We start from the raw sequence: 22,711 nt of genomic DNA, 5'->3' as shown, positions 1-22,711 counted from the left end.
CTACTCTATACTCAGTGCTGTGCTCGTGGCTGATAGCACAGCGGTAAATCAAGGCCACGTGGTCCTTGCAGTCCTGCTTCGAGCTTTCCTGACAGTCGCCATTTTGAGTATCAGTTATTGCACTGGACAGAGATGTCCTTGGGACCAGTAATCATTTTTAAAGGATGTGATTTTTAATCACTCTCTCATATATTTTCTGGATAGTGTTGTTTGTCTATTTTAAAGTATAATTACTAGGCAAGGTAAGATTTTTAAAGATAATTATTTACAAATTAATTTTAAAAACTTCCTGTGGTTTGTGGTTCAGAGTTTAAAATCTCTCTCTCATAGTGCCATTCAGTTCAGCTTCCCTGGTAAAGGGACTAAGGATAATTTAGTAAAAGGGAGTCATTCTTGTGATAAGAAATTTTATGATAGGTTTGCAGCACATTCTTTGAGAATAAAATTTTACTTCATATTAGTTCTTTTAAGAGGTAGAACACTGTGCTAACCAAACAGAAATCTAGTGGTGTTACACATATTCTCTTCATAAACAACATCTGAGTGCTTCTGTCCAGTATTTCATTAGCAAAGACCTGTCAGATGAGAAAACAGGAAAAACCAGTCCTAGTGAAAAATACAGTTACACCTCAGTGTCCAGTTTAATAAAGAAATGAGTGAATCCTTGAAACTGCAAGAACAAAGACAACTTCTGTACAGTGTCAGTGTTTGTAGTCTCTGAGGAGATAATCGTGCTTCAGGAATTACTTTTCCATTGTCAGATAATGCAGAAACCTAAATGAAAAATGACACATTGATTTTTTTTTTAAGGATCCTTGGACGTTTGCTGCTCTGTAAAACAGTGAAATTAGTTGATAAGAAAACTATATGGGACCGTTATATTGTTTTCTAAGATTTTTCTGGCAATGTTTTGAAAATTAGATTTTGTGTCAAAGTTCATTTGACCAGTCTTTTAAAATCTCAAGAGGAAAAATAGATAACTAGAAATATGCATAAATTAAGGAATGCACTTGTAATCTTCAAAAAGGAATATGTGTAGATTGTCAAATGAATGATTTAAGATAATGGTAGATTGTAGATTCCGTAGCAAATTCATAAATCAAGCACATTGTAGCACGTGTCCTTCATTCCAGTAAAAATATCAGTGCCCTACATTTTGTCAACCTTGACTATGACAGCAAACATAGTCACTTCTTAAATTTTAAGAATTGCTTGTTGTGGCTTCTTTGTGAGCGACATGTCTGTGATCTGCTTTGGATCCAGGCATCCGTGCTATACAGTGTCAAAACAGAGGATGGGCGTTTTGCCTAGTACAAGATGAAGTCATTGCAGACTCCAGTGTCTGAAAGCACTCTTATTTGTGAATATTAAATTCAACACTTGGAAGCATTCTAGTAGTTGAACCATTGAAAAACTTTATCTGAAGCATTAGATTGCTTCTTGGCATTAGATTGCTCTTAGAAAATGAAATTGATCCAAACCCCTGTTATTTCTAATAACAGTAATAGCAGCCCTCTATAGTTCATGAGGTGATTTCATAGCTCTCATTTTATTCTTATAACCCTGTGAAGTGGATGGTACAGGTCTCATTACCCTCTTTTTAAAATGAGAACATTCATTTTTGCTTCTCAGCGTGGGCATCAGAATGACCGATACTTGTTTAACATTGGCATTTCTGTTGAGTCTGTAGGCTTGAAAATAATTTGTCTTGAAATCGTCTTCTAAGATCATATGACTTCTTTTATATCTTTTAAATAACAACATGAAGAATGTTCAAGTAGTTCTAATTAATTTTATGATCAGTGACCTTTTAAATATGAAAGTTATAGATAAATGCATTTTATTATCCAGCACTTTATCAATGGGAGTAACTGTAAGTAAGTTGTTGGATATCCCTCCGATAAGTAGAGAAATTGTAATACAGATTTGAAATTGTCTTTAAATCATCAAGTGAATGCCAAAATAATCATAGCACTTTTACCCACTGGCTCTAAAGAGTTATTTATAAAGTGAAAACACAGACATTAAAGGCAGTAAAACATTCTAGTGTATGCCAACTTGCCCTTTCCTTGCCAAAGATAAAATTTCTGGAAATCAGAAAAACATTGAAAAACAAAAACAAAAAAAAAGTTTTTTCAACATACATGACATCAAACAAGGTATTCATTAGACTTTGCCACTTGCCTTCCTCTTGCCGAGCTGCCCCATCTCATCCAAGCGGTCAGCTCGGCATTACCAGCCGATATTGTAGGAGGTCACGTACAGCACTGACGTGATGGGGAAACGGCGGGGAAGAAGGAATGAGGACTGCTGTTTGGTCTTCTTCATAGTTGTGAGTTCTGTTGAGAAACACAGGTGTATAATTTGTTTTGCTCATAAAAATATCATACTTGGTATATTTAGAATGATAAAAAGACCAGAAAAGTTCATAGAAATATTGGAAGTGAAACTTTTTCATCCTTGTACAATTTTTCAGAGGAGCCAGACCACTCCCCCAGTGAGTCAGATGGCCAATTTCCCCTTTGCACATTTATCTTGCCTTTTTCCTGAGGCAGCCAGAGCCAGCTTTTGATGGCTATTACTTTTACTGCTTCTATAAACCTAAAGTCATTTTTAAAAATTGTGGTCCATTGAACATTCATTACTGAGAAATCATTTTTTTGAATTAAAAATTTTTTTTTGGTGAAATCAGTTTCAGGTGAGCTGCATGGGTGTCTTCCCCACCTCCCCCTGCCCCTGGAATCATAGCATATATTAACCAGAAGTTAAAGACCCTTGATGTTTCTGCAGTTAAAATTTAACATCACATCTCCCAGATTTATTTCATTAAAGGCAGATTTTTGACTTGGCGGAACGTAAGTTGGGGAAATGTTGGCATATTAGTTCTCTTATTGCTGTGTAACAGATTACCATGAACTAAGCTACTTAACACAGCATACGTCTATTAGCTCACTGTTTCTGTGGGTTAGGAGTCTGGGCATAGCTTAGCTGGGTGCCACTGCTCCAAGGTCTTTCACAAGGCTCCAGTCATAGTGTCATCTGAAGGTTCTGCTGGGAAAGGATCTACCCAAGTTCACATGATTGTTGGCAGAATTCAGTTCCTAGGCGACTGCAGAACTGAGGGCCTCAGTTCCAAGCTAGCTGTAGGCCAGAGGCCACCCTCAGTTTCTTGCCGTGTGGACCTCTCCAACGTGGCTGCTCGCTTCAGCAAGGCATGCACATGAAGAGAGTCTGCAGCAAATAGAAGTTACAGTCTCATATAAACCTAATCATAGAAATGATATCCTATTACCTTTGCCGTATTTGATCTTTTAAGAAACAAGTAACAGGTTCCATCCATACTCAAGGGAAGGAGATTCCACAAGAGCATGGATACCAGGAGTTTGGGTGCAGGGGTCAGGGGAACCACCTTAGTGTCTGACAACCGCTGCTGATGTGAAAAGTCCTATCCAGTTTTTTCATGGTGATTGTACTGTTGGGTGCAGTTTTCCATAAAGAGTAACAATGAGCAATGAGCATGTAAAGCCTATGCCAGGGTGTAAAGCTGTGTGAAGTGTATTGGTAATGACGGTGATGATAAGTAACCTTATTGATTGGTGCTTATGGTCAGGTCCTGGGGTGAGCCCTCTGCTTGTAGTACCTTACTCTGTCCTCACATAAGAAACCAAAATAGAAGGCTGAGAAGTTAAGTAAAGCTGAGAAAATACAGTTTATGCCACTAATTATAGTATTTTCCAACAGGTGACTTCTCTATATAGAATGAGAGGCCAGAAAAGGGTTCCACACTTTTTGCTTGGGAGACTTAGAGGGGACACCCTGAAGAAGTCTTTTCAAAGGATGAGTAGGATTTTATGAGGTTTCTGAGACAAGGACAGGGTCAGGGCCCAGTATAAGTAAAGACAAGTAGGTTCGTATCACGGTAATACTTACAGTCCCTCTGTGAGTAACACGGCAAAGGACAGAGCTTTTACTGTTCAGCCACGGGCAGAGATGTTGGTGGACATATGGGCAACAAAGCCGGAGAGTAGATTAAATGTCAATTAGGTGGCGGCAACAGCAGCAGATGGCAACTATTTGGTTATATTTTTTATTATTTATTTATCCCCGGCCTCTTTCCAAAATGGCCCTGAAACAGCTGCTGATCTGATGGTCTACTTGCTTTATTCTTATTTACCCTGCTGGCTGTTCTAGGCAGACTTGCTTCCGTCCACCATTTGCCCCTCTCCAGTTTCACCTCCAGTCACGTGTGCGGTGCCTGGAGGCCTTGGGCTGGTGGTCTGCAGTGCAAGAGGGTTTTAGCACTCGTTTTTCTGGCCTCCTATCAGCTAGAACCTGCTGCCAGTCAGCCCGGATCTGGGGCTGGGCTCAAGCCCCGCACAGATAGGCCACCTGGGACTGTGGCAGGACTTGGAGCCAGGTGCCTGCAATCTGCTGTTCGCCATGCAGAGCCCTTAGACAGGTCTGGGGAGGCCAAAGCTAGGAGAGTAAGTCCTGTTCGGTGTCCCAGTCCTCTGCCTGAAGAGTGACAGCCAAGTCCTCAGCAAAGACTGAGGGTGAAAAACTAGGAAACACATGTATCCTTTGGAGCCCCTCCGTTTCATTTCACAATGAAATTTTAATAAAAAGAGTATGTTAGCAGGAGTGAGAAGTCCAAGCCCTTGTTCTAATGTTTTTACTAATTAGCTCTTTGACCTTGGACTAGTCACTTAAACAGGCAGTTTTGTTTTTTTGCAAATTTTTTTTAAAATGTAAGACTGGATTTAACAGTTTTTAAGCTTTAAGTTTCAGGTTTTAGTATTTTTAAGTGTCCCTTAAAAACTGTTCTCCTAAATAAGTTTTTTCACCATTATGTGAATATAGTTTGTGGTCATTTTCTTAAAAATACCTTTGCCAGCTTCAAAGTAGTCTTCTGCTTTGCCCATGAAACTTAAATCCAGCAAATAATAGAATTATTGTGATTTGCCAGCCTTATCTAGAGTGGAGATTTTGTTACCTTTCTTAGTGTAATCATTCTAATGACTGTAACTAGAAAATAAGGTAAAAGAATGAAGAACTTTTAATGCTTGTGGAAAGTGTCATTTTTAAAAGTAAACTTAAGGTAAAACTTGAAAAGCATATTTACATTGCACCAAAAAAGAATGCACAATCCTTTCCTTATCTCGCTCTTTATTGCTCTGAACACTGAGAATAAGAATGATGACAAAGGAAAAAATATCTAGAAACATTTACTCATCATGTTGTGAACCTAATCACAGTAGCTATTTTAAAATCTTCAATTCCTCGATGACATACATACACATCTTCACATAGTAGTAATTATATCATTGGTAGTGTGGATTCTGCTTTTATCTCTAGCATACCAAAATTTTTAATATTTTGTTTTTACATGTTAACTTTTATAGTTATAAGTGATATATTTTCTTTGTTTTAAAATAGGCATTATAGACAGCTATAAAGAAGAAACACTATCAACTAATCTTCGACAGTATAGCCCCTGTTAACATAGCTCACAGCCTTTTTTGTATGCTTACATAATGACATCTTTTTCTTAGAAAAGGTAAATTGCTTTATCTATTAACATGCTATGTCTATAACATATCTATAACATACATTGCTTTTTTAAGAGCATGTGATTTTATTAATTTGGTGAATTTTCTTATCAAATAATCACCAGTTTATTAGTTGTCCAAAATGACCTTTATAGTAAAGTGAAGGTTTATGTGACGTACTGGAAATGCAGTAGAAAATGGACAAATATTTTTCCATAAAATGCTCACAAACTTTATACTGAAATCCAGTAATATTGCATTCCAACACAGATAAGTCCTTTGCTTTTTTAATATCTCAATATACATAAAACATACTACTCAGATTTTTAATGAAGAAAACTTTTGTGCAGGAAATCTGGATGATCTCCTGTGTTAATGCTCTTTCTCTCTTTTATTCCTTTGAACTCGCTGTAGTTGTTAGATTCTTTTATTAGATGGTAGATTTCTTCAGTCTTAAATTTTAATTTTGAATGTGTATCTCAAGCTAAGTAATTCTTTAAACCCTTCAGTTCTGAAACTTCAGCCTGGGTGCCCTCAGGAAGAGAACAGTCTTCATCACAAAGTAATTACTGCTCCCCGATCTACCTCCTGGTACATGGATGAATACTCATGTTGAGTCTGGCATCTAAATTAAATAATTTTAATAATTCTAAACATAGGCATTATAAATAATAATTAAGAATATTTTTCATAATTCTACATTGTTTTATGTTTAATAATTCATGTTGTAAATGGTAGAAACATTCCTGTCAGAAATCACAAGGTCAAATCATTAGCTGATTTCCCTTATTTTGATCTTCAGTTATATTCTGTCCAGCTATAACAATGAGGTGAATAGACTTCAAATGTTATCTTTTAGTGTTTTTGTTTGTTGCATTGTATTTTACATAAAATGAAATTTACCAATTAGAATTTGATGAGCCTGATAAAGATACATAATGGTAAAACTACTTCAACAACCAAGTTTTAGAACACTTTGATCACGTCAGAAAGTTCCCTTGTTTCTGTAGCAGCAGTCAAGTAAATATTTTTCTTACTATTATTTTTGAATTATTTTCAAGACCTTAGTTTGGGAGAGTGGGACTCCAAATAATAAAACACTGCTTGGAAAACAAAATTTCTGTCTTATGAGATATTCTAGACTGGGGTTGGCAAACTTTTTCTTTAAAGGGGCAGATAATAAATAGTTTTGGCCATGAAATCTCTGCCACAGCTACACAAATGTATTGTTTTAGTGAAAAAGCAGCCAGACACTATTTGAGCAAATGAATGTGGCCGGATTTGATCCATGAGATGTAATTTGCCAACCCATGTTCTAGACATTTGAAATTCAGTTTTTCTTATTAATATAGCCAATGAGGTGATAATAAAACATTTGGTTCAGTGAGCTTTTCAAAGGAATACATTAGTTAGTAAAATAATTTGTAGCATTTTAATTTAGTACACTTGTCTTCTGGAAGTTATTTCTGAAAATGTCCAATATATGAGATATTCCAAAAACCTGCAAAGTGCAATTAGAATAAATTAATGTCTGTTTTTTTTTGTACTAACAAAGAGATAATGAAAAAAGGAGTAGTTTGAAATTAGTATTTTATACTTAATAGTAAAACACAAATTGTAGGTCCAAAATTATAGCACTAACCTATAAAAGTTTTGCAAATGTTGATGTATGTCAACTGTATTTTCTTTTCGTGTAATATTGCTGTACTAAATGACAAAATTGTTTCTTTGTTTTTTTAATGAATAATCTACCTTTGTTTTGTGAGTGTTTTATAACCATTTAAAGAGTCTTAACTAAATCCTGATGGTTGGAGAGTTGTAGTGAAAGAAGAATGTTACCCCTTGGGCTCCATGGGTGAGCATATCTACAGATTCGGCTGTGACTGGAGTACTTACACATGTTGGAGTTTTTAACCTCTGAACATATGGCCTTTGTCACATGCATCTTTTCTCTCCTTGAAAGTCCAACTTGATAATGTTGTACTGTCTTTAACCAAACCATTTTAAAGTTAAAACCTAGTAATATTATAAAAATATCAGCCCAAATTTACTAATTCACACATTGAGGGAGAATGGGCTTATCACAGGAGCTAGGTAAAGTCAGTAATTTGTAATATAAAATAGCACCTGTAACTTCATGATAAAAATATTGCAAAAACTGGATGTTAGTATAGAGAAAGTGTTTTTGGAAAAAAAAGTGTTGTATAAGATGGCTTACCTTTTTACTTAAAAGTGAGTGATGTGTAAAGTTGCCATTTTTTAAGACAAAAGTTTATAGAAAATGATTGTAAAGAATATATTTTTGTAAAATTCTATGGGTTTTTTTTTGTTTTGAATTCCTCTGAAATTTATTTTTAGAAGTGTATACTGCATTTGTTCATAACACTTGGCATAGTGTCATTTTTAATGACGTATATTAGATGCAGAGTAATTTAGTGCCCATGAGGTATTGTTTCATACTTCAGGATTTTAATATACAATTGTGGTTTCAAAGATTACTGAATCCACACATGTACTAAATTTTACTTAACTTCCGGACATATATTTCTAGTACAGTTTCCCTTTTGTTCTCCTTTAATGAACTATTTAATGAAGGGGAAAGTAGGATCAATAAAAGAATGCATAGCAAAATAGGAAGGACTTTATGATTCTGGAACTCAAATTTGGTTTGAAGAAAGTCTCTAAATTTAAAATGCCTCAGCTACATTGTAAGATTTCAAATGAAACTCCATTGGTGAAGATAAATGCCTTGAAGAACAAGTTATTTGGACTGACAAGATGGGGATATTTAAAGTATTATTTAACAGATTCTAAAAAAGACATGTTCTTCAGATGTTAGGTTTCTGTCTTTAATTCTTAAAGGATAAGACAGTTGTCTAGTATAGAACAAGATGAGTTTACAATTCATTGCTGACAGCTCTTTTAAAACCATGGCAGTGTTCTGGGAACACTCTTGGTCCTCTCAAACTTAGCATGTGTGTGATATTTGCTGACAAGTGAGGATAAATAGATTGTCATGCTGCTAATTCTGCCTTCGAACTTCTCAAAATCTACCTGAAAGTCTTACATCCATTAGTTCTTGGTTATTTCGAGCAGCATGCCTTCATGTGGTTAATTAGATGTAGAAATGAAGCCTTCATTGTGTGAATTATAAAAATTGAAGATAAAATCCTGGCTGCCTGGGCAGTTTTGACACTTTCATCTTAGGGAAATCTATTACAAGCGTATTTTCCTTCAAGGAACTTTTTTTTTTTTTTTCGACTTCAAAATTGCCTGATGATTCAGATTGTTCATGCAAGCTTATCCTCAGTCTTAGTAGCTAAACTGGCTATTATGCAGACAAGCCTGAGCTTTAGAAGGCAGCTTGGTTGTAGTGGTGAGAATAGTTAAATAATAGTGTATTTCGGCTTGTTCCACCCAGTCATTAACTCACTGCTGCCAGCCATCAGTTTCCCTGCCACACCAGGAAAGCCTGTCATTTACAACCAATGACTATTTTGGGACCCACTCTATAAAGTGTAAAGAATACGCTGGAATGATAGGGCGGAGGCGGAAGTGGGGGGGGGGCTAAGACTGCACAGGACTGGCTGAGGACTTAATTGACCACTTTTCTTTTTCTCCTTTAAAAACAAGTTCGTTTGTTTTTTTTCCAGGAGGTAACATGGACACAGTCTAGGGTGTCTAGTGGGAGTATAGTGAAAACTGTCCTTCTCCCTCCTGTTTCCTTGTTTCTTTCCCTCCAGGCAAGTCGCCGTTCCCTGTTTCTCATGTCTCTTTTCAGAGATATAATATGTGTGTATAAGCACATTTCTTTTTATGCAAAACATAAAACATGCAAAAACACTTTGTTTTTATTTTGCCTTTCCCTTAGCAATATATTATGGTTGGTTCCATATTAGTACATACAGATTTATTGGCCTCATTGCCTGCATTTTGTAGCTGTACCGTAATTTATTTAGCTAGTTTCCTCCTGGAATATGAAGTTATTTTTAGTCTTTTGCTGTAAATAGTGTTACAGTAGACATCCATGCACATAAGTCTTTGTGTATATAAATATAGGATAAACACCTAGAATAAAGGTACCGTCAATCATGTTCTAAAACTTCTGAAGTACACCCAGTGACTTCCCAGTTCAGTTCAACCAGCCAGCTCCCTGAACACATTACTCATTCTAGGCCCTGTCTAAGCAGGTCCCCAGAGACTTTCAAGAGTCAGACACAGTCTCCACCTTAAATACGTCACTCTCCAGTGATGGCGATGCTTCAAGGTCAAGTGCTGGGTGACTAGTCAGAGACACAGCAGAATCTTGTAGAAATCCACTGCAGGGAGGAATGACTTCTGATCTTGGGGGTCAGGGAAGACTTGGAAGATGGGTTGGAATTAGAATTGGATGTGGAAAGCAGCAGAAAAGGCATGTGGGGGCGGGGTATCCAGGAACCCTCAGTGCCCCAGAGTTCACAGTAGGTGCCCGCCCTCCACACAGGGTTCCTCACCATACCTGCCGTGGGTCAGCCCCGCTGCCACCTCAGCAGGTTGGCACTTGCTTTGCCCTCTGCCTGGAATACTTCCCCTAGATTTCTCGGTGGCTTGCTCCCTTTACAGTGATGCCCACAGTAGGTCATTAGGACTCCTCAGCACCAGCCCTGGTGTTGTCCGGCATGTCAGAAATGAGTGCTCCAGGTCAGTGTCAGGGGAAAGGGTCCTCTCTGTTTATCTCCTGCTTATCTCTCTCTGCCTAGGACTAGCTTCTCTCACCCCCCCCCCCAAGCAAGTGTACCCCAGTGATGTTAGCTGGAATTCAGGCCCTAAGGCTCCAGAAAGAGGAATTTCCTTCCTCATGAGAATCTAAGACCCCTGGGAGGTCTAATTTCAGATCTTGGGATTCCCCCGTCTATCCCCTGGCCACAGAACCAGGGGCTCTGACGTACAGCTCTGATAGACAATCATAGCACTTAATATTTATATCAAAACACAACCAACAGTCCAATATCAGTAGTCCTGGTGGGATTTAGACTTAAATGTTACTACAGATTGGGCTTTGTTGATCCTGTCCTTTGTAGGGTAAAGAATATCTCTCACTACCCACCCTTTCTTTAGTCCCCTGGGTTCCTGAAAACCTCTGTTCAAGAACTGGGAGAAGCATTGGCATGTTGTCTCTGTGTTCCTCAAGGCAGCAAATGTCTCCCTCCAAAAATCCACAGAACCTCAGAAACCTATTAACTCTGCCAAAACAGGAACCCAGTTTACCTTAAACCTTTTGGTCTGTTTGACACATCAAGATGCAGGTTAATTTCATAGCTTGCCCCAGAACAGTGTGTAGGGACTTGCTTTACCTTTATATAACAGAAATTGCCATTAAGTTGGTTTTCTTAGAACAAAGGAACAGTCAGCCTCAAAGGTATTTTCAGGTCTCTTTCTGTCAGTAAAACTAAACAACTAGAAGCTTTGAGATGAGTGTATTTGTACTTGTGCTCCAGTGTTCTTTTAAAAACTCTCAGTTCTGGGCACACCTGTTTCTATGCTTAAGTTAACTCTCTGAGATGCAGCGAAGTTGCCATGCAGAATCAGACACCTGCTATTGTTATAGTTGGGATCTAAGCTGGTGTAACACATTTGAGCACTGCAATTCATAGGCAGCAATCCTAGTAAGTAAAAGCAAACTGGTCCCCTGTCTTAATGTGCTTTAGACAGTCTAAGTAGTACACTTTACAGAAGACTCAGTGCTCTGTTGGGATGCAGAAGGGGTGGGAAGTGGTGGGAAGAAGAAATGATCATTGCTCATAGGGAGCTTATAATATAGATATAGAGATAAACAGATGAATAAAACAGTTTTATATGCTTACTGCCAAGTGAGTTGAATAGAAAACAAGATGTAACATAAAAATTTGAAGGAGACATTGATTATTTCTTGAGGTTTCATTTATCTAAATTTTATTTATTTTTTTTTAAATTTTTTATTGAAGTATAGTCAGTTGCAGTGTGTCAGTTTCTGGTGTACAGCACAATGTCCCAGTCATGCATATGCACACATATATTTGTTTTCATATTCATTTATCTAAATTTTAAATACCACATTAGATAAAGTTTGAGAAATCTTGGAGTTGGTTAAGAAAGTAGGTTCATCACTTGTATTATTAAGAACCAGTAGCTTCTATATTAATAGCCTTATGGTCCTGTGCCCTGTTATAATTTTATTTAACATATATATGAGCATCACAGTGGGATTATGTGAGTTTTGGCTTTACTTCTTACAAAAAAAAAAAAAAAGAATCATGAGATCTTAGGTGATTCAAATTTAGTTTTGCTTGTAAGCATTAGGTTTTTAAACATTTTAAAACCCAGGGACAGGTTTTCTATTGAAACTGACATAAAGTCTCAAAGTGTAAGACAGGTAAAAGCAGAGGTACTCTGGATGCGGTGGGTTGGGCTATTCTCCCTGTTGGCCAGGAAGACACATTCGTGCCACCTGCTATGGGAACACTGTCCCAGTGGCTCATGACAGAAGCTGTTCTCTCTTCGTCAGTCAGTCCAACAATAGACTCACTGTGGGCCAGACACCATGCCAGGAGCGGGGGCTACCAAGGTGAATGACACATGGTCCTACATCCAGGGAAGCTGCATTCTTGTGTGGGGCAGGTGATGGCTGACATGTAAATGAATGACTTGGGATGTTCATGCAAGCTCAGGGCTGCAGTCAATCAGAGAAGCGAGGAAGGCATGCTACCTGGACCAGGGAGGGGAGGGCAAGTCAGGGAAGCTTCTGGAGGATTTGGCCAGAGTATAGCTTTGAAGGAGTTGGAGCTCATCAACTGAGTAAAGCATTTCCAAGGGATGAGACCCTGTTGTGTAAAGAAACTGACATGGAATCAGGTAATTACAGGTAATTTGATAGGCAGCTAACAGTTGGCTAGAACACAGAAAGGAATGGGAAGAAAAAGGCTGAAGTAATAATATCAAGGGGTTTTATTCCTTGGAGTTTGGACTTTCAGGATAAACCCCAGAGGATCCATTAAGCCCTTCAGCAGGGGAGTAACCTGATCAAACAGTGTTTTAGTTACTAATAATAGTCAATATGTGTTGTGTTATTATAGGCCAAGTGCACTATATTTTCCATTTTTCCATGCAGTTCTCATTTAATTCTTACAAATGCCCTGTGAGTCAAGTGTGGTCATTGTATCAGAGGTCCTAGAATAAAAACAAAGGGCAACTCAAGAGGGCTGATTGAAGAGAGTTGGGTAAAGGAACTATTTATGAAACTGTGGGTGGGGTTGAAGATGTGAAACCCCTCCAGGCTAGCAACAGTGGGGAGGCTTTACCATTCTGTTCTGTGAGATTAAGGGAGAAATAGATTCTGGAACCCACTAAGCAAGAGTGGTAGCCTTCCAGGGGAGGACTTAGCCATGGCCATTTCCCTGTCCTGCTGGGAAGGAGCCAAGGGAAAAAATATACACCAACCTCACTTTTTTTCTCTGCTCTGATCTTTGATCATTGTGCCTCCCACTGGCCAAACCCAACTTGAGGCCAGAGGACCAGCGACTCCGTAATTATAGACCCATTAAGGTCAGCCTCTGGGGAGCAGAGAACAGGGAGGAGGAAGAGGCAAGAATGTATCAGGAAAGGCAAATAGAGAGTGTCCAGCAGAGTTACCACATGCATTGCATGGATGAAACAACTAAAGTCGGCTTGTTAAGTCGCTTGCCCCAAATCACACAGCTTGTAAGTGGTGGTCTCACCTGGGCGCACACAGGAAGCTCTTATACACTGCATGGAACTGTCCCTTCCTCAGACTATGGAAAAGGGATAGGAAGGGCAAACGTGGCAGCTGGGAAACCCGTGAGAAGCTCTTTCTAAGAATTAAGACCCAGTAAGTTTGAGGGCCTTAAGTGGAGGGAGGACAGAAAGAAGGGAATGGATTTGAAACAGTGGAGGCAGAATGGACAGAACTGTAGACCTCAACTTCCTTCTTATAAGAAATGATACTACAGAAGACAGACTGTCTTAGATCCTTTCCAGTCAAGTGTGGTCATTGTGCAAGAGGATGTAAGTGACTTAATCAAGGACACACAACAAAAGCTGTGTGACTCGCCTCTGCAGTGATTGTGATACATACTTATTTCGCGGAATTAATGTATCTTCAAAAATATTCTCCAAATTCTCAACATATCTCCCTTTCGAGATTTGAAATTTATTTCTACATTACATTAGTAATGCCCAACGCCAGTACCAGGACAACTGAGATTCTCATCAAGTGTCATAAAACATGTTTTAAAATCATCAAAATAATTTTTTAAATCATCAAAATAATGTTCATGTCTTTCAGTAGACATTGTCTTCTAATTATAAGGTCTGAAATCCTTTATTGAGTACAGTGTTGAGATCCAAAATAGAATTCAACCTCCATTCAAATAGTATGAAAAGAGAAAAGAAAAAGCTAAAAGCATGGAGAAAATAATTCATAAAACCTGAGCAGCAACCATAAAATTTAAAAAATATTGTAATGACTCAGTATGACCCAAACCTTTTTTGCCTTGAATTGGCTCAATAACTGCTTCATTAATTTGACCAGATTTAGTTGGACATATTCCTGGTAATAAAAAAAAAACAACATAAAAACCTCTCAGTTCAAGTTTGAGAGTAGTTGCCTCTTTTCTTCTCACAGAATATTTAAAAAATTCATTTCAGTAAGGACAGACACCTCAGAAGAGCTTTTTCTTTAGGTATTACTACATATCCTTCAGATGAACCACACCTAAGTTTGGGGTTTCTGGGGAGGAAAAAAAGGTCCCTTGGGATCCTGTAAGATAAATATGCCTTCCCACCTACCACAATAAAATTGAATTTCTAGCTGTTACTGTCCAAGTTATCACAGCCTTTGGCTCACTGCTCCGTTTCTGGGACTGCTGCCTTCTGCCCATTTCCACTTTCAAACAAACAAATAAAGCAGCTGATAAGAATTGTTTTAGCAACCAGACCCTAACTTGAAGGTTCCTGAGCATTTGTCTTATCAAATTTCTCTTTGCCTTGAGGGGTTTTTGTCTGATTTTTCCTTGAGGCTCTCTAGACAACATCAGTCATTTTCTCTTGAGTTTACTCCTATTTTTGGAACCCCCTTCCAGTAAAACCAGCTGTGTTTTCTTCTCATTTCTCTTTCCTGTCTCCCCTCCCACCCTGTCCTCTCCCCACCCCTCTCCCTCTCTCACCAGACTGACCTGTCACCGTTCGGGGTTTTGGACCCACTTAGTCTATACCGCTGCCCACCTGGAGCCCGGGAACAAACACGTTTGTTCCCAGATTCCCGGTCTTCCCAGAAAGGCAGTGACACTACCTGCGTTCAGATCCTGGCACAGCCACTTAAGAGTAAATTAGTTTCCTTTTTGTTTAATTGGGGCACTAATAATCGTACTACCTTCTAGGTTATTGTTATGATTAAATGATACCACACATTTAAAACCCTTAGAATACCTAACAGATTATAACTGCTCAACAAATTCTCATCAAGGTTTGCCTCTTATTATAAGCACTAGCATATACACTGATTTTCATATTTTTGTATTCCATAGTAAGATCAGGTGAGGATATTGTGCCCTCCCTTTTTTTCCCACAAAATTTTAGGTGGTCTAGGAAGGAAATGGAAATGATTTTCTCATAAGTCTCCAAGAGGAACACTCACTCCAATTTATTATTCCTCTTAAAAGCTAAAAAAAGTAATGAGCAGATGTCATTTCAAATGTTAGGTATGTATGATATTTCATCTTTATAGACTGACTTCTTTCATATTAAGCACAAAGAATATCTCTGGCAAAAAATCATAATTATCCTTAATTATTTGACCTAATTATAGTTACACTTAATAAGTAATTCTTCAACACATATGAGTACATATTTACAATAATTTTGATATATAAATATATATTTATAAGCAGTGGCCTGAAAGTTCTGAGTGCTATGTCTTGATTTAAAACTTATATTCTTATGATGAATTTAGTATGTTTTACCTTTACTTTTTAAACCTTGGAAGCAAATCAGCATGGATATGGAAATTCATCAAAATTGCCAATTTAGTCAGGTTATGAAATTCATTTTCTGTATTGTGTTGTCATCTAGCATTGGAGAAATAACTATGATAGTTTCATTAACTGAGAAGCAGAAACTAGAAAATAAATGTAAACCAGTGAACTGTGAAAATGCTGATATATTCACATATACTCTCTTGAAAATGATTTTGCATTTTCTGCTAATGCAGATGTGCTATGATGGGATCGGTGAGGTGGAATTATTTACTTCAAAGGGCTGTTTAAGAGCTTGAGCATATGTGATCTTCATACATTTAATGAACAAGGTTTTTAGTAATATTTTCTTAGGATGACTGAGTTTAAGTGCCTAGATGAACTTGAAAGTTTTCTTAGTCCAACCCATGAGCCAGATACTATATTTCATAGCTTTATAGGTCATACTGTCTGCATCAGCTACTCAATTCTGCTGTTTAGCACAAAAGCAGCCACAGACAATACATGAATGAACAGGTATAGTGGTGTTCGCAGCAAAATTTATTTGCAAAGACAGGTAGCCAGGTCACAGGCCATAGTTTGCTGATATTGATCTCAGCCCCCATATTTTCAAGAGGATGTAAGTGACTTAATCAAGGACACACAACTAACTGGTTAGTGTCAGAACCATTATCAGGCATTCAGTTTTTTCATATCTCAAGTCTTCCAGTGTGCTTACTAGTGCTCCGACAGCAAGAGCACATTCCTCATGTGACAGTCAGCTAAGGAAATCTGACTAATTCGTCTTACCACCATACCTATTAATTTCATTTAAAACAGTATTTCCCAGAGAAATAGATTGTTGTTATCTTCTACACAAAATAGAAAAGAAAGTCTTTCTATATATAAAATTTAATTATTTGAATATTTTCTTTCTTGTTTAGAATGTCTTTATGAAAATGTTACAGTCATTTCTGATATATCAAATGAACAATGTAAAAAAGAGTACCCTTAAGGAGAGACAGAAGTTAGGCATAGTTTATTAACTTAAAAAATTCAAAGATAATTTAATAAGATCAGAGCAAAATAAAATATTGCCTTAACATATTTAAATGTCTTCTGGACTTAATTTCATTTTAGTTAGAGTTTGTTTTCAGAGATTACTCTTGTTCAGTTGAAAGACTCTGACAAATGCTAATCATAACATTTTTAAGGGATTTTAGTTTCCTGTAAAGAGTAGCTTCTGTTAAAGTATAAGTCTGCACAGAAACAAAAACAAAGATGTTTCATTCAAAGGAACAAAAAGGAGATTATAGTTGTAATCTCAAAACTTTAAGAAACACCATGTTTTATTAAATGTATGAAAAAGCATAGGCCTGTCCCTTCAATGCTCACATTTCCTACTTCCTATTATGGCAAATTTGGGGAAAGAGAACTGGAGGAAATCCAAGTTTCATAGCACTTATAAGGAAAGATGGGGCATTTAAGCCTTTTATTATTCACATTGAAGAGCGTTCCAGTTAAACTTTAATTTTCAATAAAATTAAATCTCAATAAATGTAGATCATTCATTGTCTAGAATGTATTTCAAAATTGATACTATTTGCCATGGACAGACTTGAGGCTAGTGTAATAATCCTGCAAGAAATGATGATGAGGACCTAAGGAGAACGAAGAAAAGAGAGAAATTATAAAGTAAAATCCATTGTTTTGTAAGTGAAAGGAGCCTATAATGAAACAAGACTTGGGGCATTGGTGAATGGATGGATGGTTGACATTTAGCAGTGAGTTATGGAAAACCAGAGGGGTAGTACTAGTTGGAGAACTGGGGACAATAAAAATGTCAAAGGTACACATGGAAGATCTAAGTGGACTTTTAATATAGAAATCTAAAGTTGTAGGGGGAGATTGATAGTAGACAGGTGTATTTGGGGTCTTCAGCAGATAGATGGTAACTGAAGACAAGGGAGTAAATCAGATCCTCCAGGAAAACTTGTCAGGAGCAGAAAGAAGAGGTTAAAGCCCAAACGCTGGACAGCACCAGAGGAAAATGCTTTTTGTTTTGTTCTGTTTAATCACTTTTTATTGATACACTCTAAGAACAGCAATAATGAATTTTCAAATAGCTTTAGCGTATAAGATACTTAATATAAATCCACTAGGAGGGAGAGGACTCCATTAAGAATGTCTATTTAAAAAGAAATTCCTGGCCAGTTCCCAGGACTGTGAAATGGGAAAGAAATATAAATGTCCTCCTCTGCCCTTACTCCGTGGACTAACTCACAGAATAGAGAAGTCTTCCCCTTTTTAGCCTGACTGCCTTAATGGTAAATAAACTGTTACCCAAGTATTTCATGCCTGTTTGGAATCAAGTTGTGCAGAAAGCATCCTCTCTCCTAGAAATACTGATTTTGTGATTAACTAAGAGCAAGATGCTCTTTTTCTGATCACTCAGTGTGAGGAATGAGGTGTGCTGAGAGAGAGGTGTGAGAGTTGCTCTAATATAAAAACGAAACCGCTGACAAGCACACAACAGTGGCACGTCCTCTGGAAGGACTGAAGTGGTAAAAGTTACCCCCTTATGTTGTATTTTAGTTGGCTTTCAAGAGTTCATCTAGCTTTTGCCATTATTTCACAGTCCTTTCTCAATTCCTCAGTCAAAGCAAAGACGTGGAAATTAGTGTTCTTGAACCTCAATTCTAGGTTTAGCAATTTTCTCCATGGAGTCAAGGAGATAACTCAAGTCTCCAACCAATGTTACCACCCGCAAAGAGGGTGCATTAAAACTTGAAAGACTAATTAGATGTGCATGAAATAGAAATCAAATGTACATCTCTGTACAGCTAAAAAATCTTTTGCTGTTTTGGGAACCTAAAATGGTTTACTAGTAAATTGCATTTGCTCCTAGACTCATAGTATATTCTCTGTATTAATGATGCAGTTGGCTATAGAGACTTGTGGTTGGTGTTGATCCTGTTTATTGCCTGTAGGACATCTTCGTACTTGTGATTGGATAGACCCAGATCTGAAGTCCATGGACAAGTATGAGCTAGAGATAAAATCTTGTGAGAAATCACCTAGGGATGATTTCTAGTTAAAACATGGCATTAGTCACAGTTACCTCCAGAGTGTATACATTTAGAAAGCACTGTTTTAAATATACAATTCTAGACAAAACCTGCAGTTATGGGGCAGATCGAGGAAGAACCCAGAAGCCGACCAAGTCATTCTGTTAACTCTTCTATATCTGAGAAGGCAAGGGAGTAAATTTAAAAGAACAGGAGGTCAACAGTATCCATTGCTGTTGAGAGAACTTTTAATACAAGGCCTGAAGAATCTCCTCATTGGTTGATGCCAAAGGACTGGTCTGCTTTAGGCAAATAGCAAAAGAACTGTCACGTGACTTACTCTTTGTTCCTGCCAGAGGGTAGAACCAGGCTCAGGATGGCAGCAGAAGTTAGACCATCTTATAGAGATACGGAAAGGAATTCTTTCCTTGGGTAAGAGGTTAACTATAAAGCTTCTTAGCTCTTCTGGAAATGAAAGATGCTACTCTGCTGGCTAGTATCAAGGTTGCCCAACTTTGAATAATTGGCAATAGGGCTTGAATGTAGGATTTTTTATTGCTCTTAGGGTCTTTCATCAGTTAGAAGGGGTAACATCTTAAAGTTGGATACTCTGAATCATTAGGCAAGCCACTTTAGGTGCCCAAAGGAACATGCACCCTTTGATATGCACACACTCAAGCAAGGCAGCAGCGTGTAAATAACCTATACTCATCTGGATAGCATTTAACTTTGCTTTTTGACTTTTAATTCAAACTAAACATTAATATAAGAAGTTTTGATAATAACCCATGAACTTCATCCTTTTTAGAAGGTAGTGTAGCTCTTTTCCTGTAGTGTAACCATAGCAACTGATAAGGAACAGAGAAAGAAAGCTTTCACACATGCTGTGCTAATTAATCCTGTCCTACAGTTTTCTTTCAGCTGGAGGATGCAGTTTAATAAATTTTGCATGAGTAAGCGTGTTTTGATGCATGAACTGTATAAATACATAGCAATATCTTTACTAAAAATATTTATTTAAAAATGCAGTTATATATTTCTACTTCAAGGTATATTTTCTTTGATCATTGTTTTAATAATTTGCTCCCTTCCTGAAAAATTTTGGCATTTATTTATCTTTTTAACCGAATAGAAATTGTTTTAGAGTGAAAACCTTTTGTTTGTCATATACAGGACACTTTCCAGGAAAAAAAATGTTTTAATTGACTCTATTAAGGTGAGATGTGAAAGAGTTTTCCTCAAGTGATGCAGAAGAATGTATCTTAAAAATATAACATTTCTCAGTATGACACATTTACATGCAAACCATTTTAAAGAAACTGAACACACTGAAGAGTTAGATATTGAAAACTCATTTTCACTGTTGATTTAGAAAGTTATGAGGCCCATGTGAATCGAGTTTGGGTCACCTTTGACCTAAACATGTGAGATGGAGAAAAATAATGTAGACCCAGAGCTTTTTCTATTTATATTTTTCAGAAATATTTAATCAGTTTAATAGAGCGAACATAATTGATCTGAAATCACGTATCATTATGTAGACTTACATTATTCCTAGGCTATTTTGAGTTCTGGTTCTCCATTTAAAACCGGGAATATCACAGTTTTCTATAACCAGTCTGGTCTTCTGAGCTGTCAAAGAAAATCTCAGATTTTTTCATTCTCCTGTCCCTCTGGCCTAGCATTCTGTCAACAAGGCCTTGGCAAAACCAAGGGAATCCAGCCTGAATGTCTTTGGCATCCCTTTTGCCTTGACAACAGCATATGGAACAAGTCAGAACCTATTTCAGGACTTCTTCTCCGCTGTTTGGTCTGTAGATAAACATACTCATTTGAGGAACTAAACCTTTTGATGGGATTACTAAACTCTGGAAATACTTTACCATCTTGATTGTTTTATCTGTTGTTCAGTTTTGCCTGGCAAGGATATAACCTTGCAGAGCAAAGGAGTAGAGGTTATTATGGAAATCTATTATCAGAAAAAGCTATTCTATTCATGTGCAAAAAAGTTAGGGACTGTGTATGTGTATGTCTCTGTGTGTATTATCTGTACATTTTAGTATGGAATAGTTAAAAACATTAACCAATTTGTATTACGCCATTGTTTTGTGATGAAAACTGCACTGTAGAAAAAACTGAGTTACTGTAACCATAGCTGAACTAATTATACATTCTTTGTCTCACCAGCTGCCCTGTTAATTTTACCATTTACATATAAGACATTAAAGGGAATACCAAGTGTCTAATAAACAGAAAAAAAAGTTATGCTCCTAAGTACTACATAAAAAATTTAAATAATTAGAACATTAAAGTAAATATGTTATGGTAGGTTCACTGTAAAATTGGTATATTTGCTTTGAGGATCACAGTGGTAAATAATACTTTACAGTTGTCATTAATGAATATACCCAGATACAAAGAAAGCTATCACACAGATTTTTTCTTTTTTTAAAAAAAATAACATTTATAGATTTTGAAAGTTTCTTTTAAAGCAATTACGTATTTATTATAGAAAATCTGGGAAAAAATCAGAAAAAATTATTAAATTAAAAAAACTGATAATCCTATATTCCAGAGCTAACCATCAAAGACATTCAAATGTATTTTCCACTATTCTTGTTTCAGTGCACATGTGTTTGTCACCGTGAGGTCTAACTGCATGTAATTCATCCCTTAACATATTACTGTGACCTTTTTCTCAGTTTTCAAAAATTCTCAGCAAATTTAATTTTTTATATGGCATCTCATCATCTCTTTGTACCAGTTTTATTTAACTATTCCTTTATAATGATTTACTTAAATGGTTTTCAAACGAGCCTCCTGAATCAGCATTTCCTAGTGCGTGTTTGACAGCACCCTGAAACCAAAAAATGTCTTGGAACAGCCCTTTGAGGAAAAAGTCACAGCCTCTTTTTTCAGGTTCACAATATACATTAGAAAAATTAAGGGCACTGAGAAGTCTCACAGGATGGAGACCTGTTTTACTTTTTAAACCACCTTTTCTCGAAGTTTCTTGACCTAGAACCCTTTCTCATAACACTTCTTTGTAACTCTCAGAACTAAAGTGCCGTGAAACATTCTTTGGAAAGCCTAGGAGATGTCTAAGCTTCTGTGTAACATCTAGTAGTTTATGAATCATTTGTTTCCTCTCCTGGGGCTTTTCTGGATTCATGAAGCTCTATTAGAAAACATAAATGATTTATAGGTTACTAGCATGTATTTGAAACAGGTAGACCACAGTATGCTTTCCCCAACCTTTCTAGTAAACCTTGACCCTGCAATTGTGTTTCTCTATTATAATATCATGTTTGACCTTTTAAAAACTGTCCGCTTTCAAATTTAAATTCCCTTGCTTTATTAAGGCCTATTAAACTTCTTTGTGTTTCATGTAACCCACAGGTCTTGCAAGAGCAAAATCCGTTCCGAGCCACACATACTCCAATGAAGTGGTTACCCTATGGTACAGACCTCCAGATGTCCTCCTGGGTTCGACAGAATATTCCACCTGCCTTGACATGTGGTGAGAAATGGAAGCTTTACTCTAGCTAATTTATCTGTAGTGCTTGGTCTGGGTCAAGCCTAGACAAACATCCTAACAGTCTGAATGAAGATTAATGGTACTGGAGTGTTTGCCTGTGTGTGGCAATACTGCTGGGTTTTTTGAAAACATAATTGAGAATATTCCCTAATCAAGGACTCCCTTGCAGATGGTGTCTGGTAATGATTCTTGATGGACAGGGGCAGAGACATTTTTCTAACTGTCAGTACAGTGATTTTTCTCCCTAAGGATCTTAATTTGTGGCTTTAGCTTAAACAAGGAAGTATGTATCTCCAAATGGCAGCCTGGGTTGGAAGAAGTAGGGAGCACATTTGAATTCACAACAGAGCTCAGATAAGTAGTCTGAAAATTCTGGTGTCATTGTTAGGTGCTGAAGTTGACGGGGGATACTCCTGAAAGCTGTTGGTACCAATTATCCAAAATGAAATAAAACAATTACTTTTTGAAAATACCACAGTAAGTTTAATTTCAGTAGACTCACAATTTTACACAATGGTTTAGCAAAACTTAAAAATCTATCTTAGGAGACCCAAAGACTGGTGAGACTTA

At 37.2% G+C, this 22,711-nt stretch overlaps 1 protein-coding gene across 7 annotated transcripts in view; it reads left to right on the top strand.

Moving 5' to 3' along the window:
* CDK14 (cyclin dependent kinase 14) overlaps positions 1–22,711 on the top strand; it is a 556,073-nt gene that overhangs the window by 338,203 nt on the left and 195,159 nt on the right. For all 7 annotated transcript variants that reach the window (XR_004321561.1, XM_032484028.1, XM_032484029.1 and 4 more), the window contains one exon: positions 22,003–22,123. Coding sequence is in view for 6 of the 7 variants with exons in the window: in XM_032484028.1 (XP_032339919.1) it covers positions 22,003–22,123 (121 nt within the window). In the remaining variant the exon portion in view is untranslated. The remainder of the gene's footprint in view (positions 1–22,002; positions 22,124–22,711) is intronic.

The sequence above is a fragment of the Camelus ferus genome, chromosome 7 (genome assembly GCF_009834535.1).
Source record: "Camelus ferus isolate YT-003-E chromosome 7, BCGSAC_Cfer_1.0, whole genome shotgun sequence".
Taxonomy (NCBI): Eukaryota; Metazoa; Chordata; class Mammalia; order Artiodactyla; family Camelidae; genus Camelus; species Camelus ferus.
This window is presented reverse-complemented; position numbering and strand designations above follow the sequence as displayed.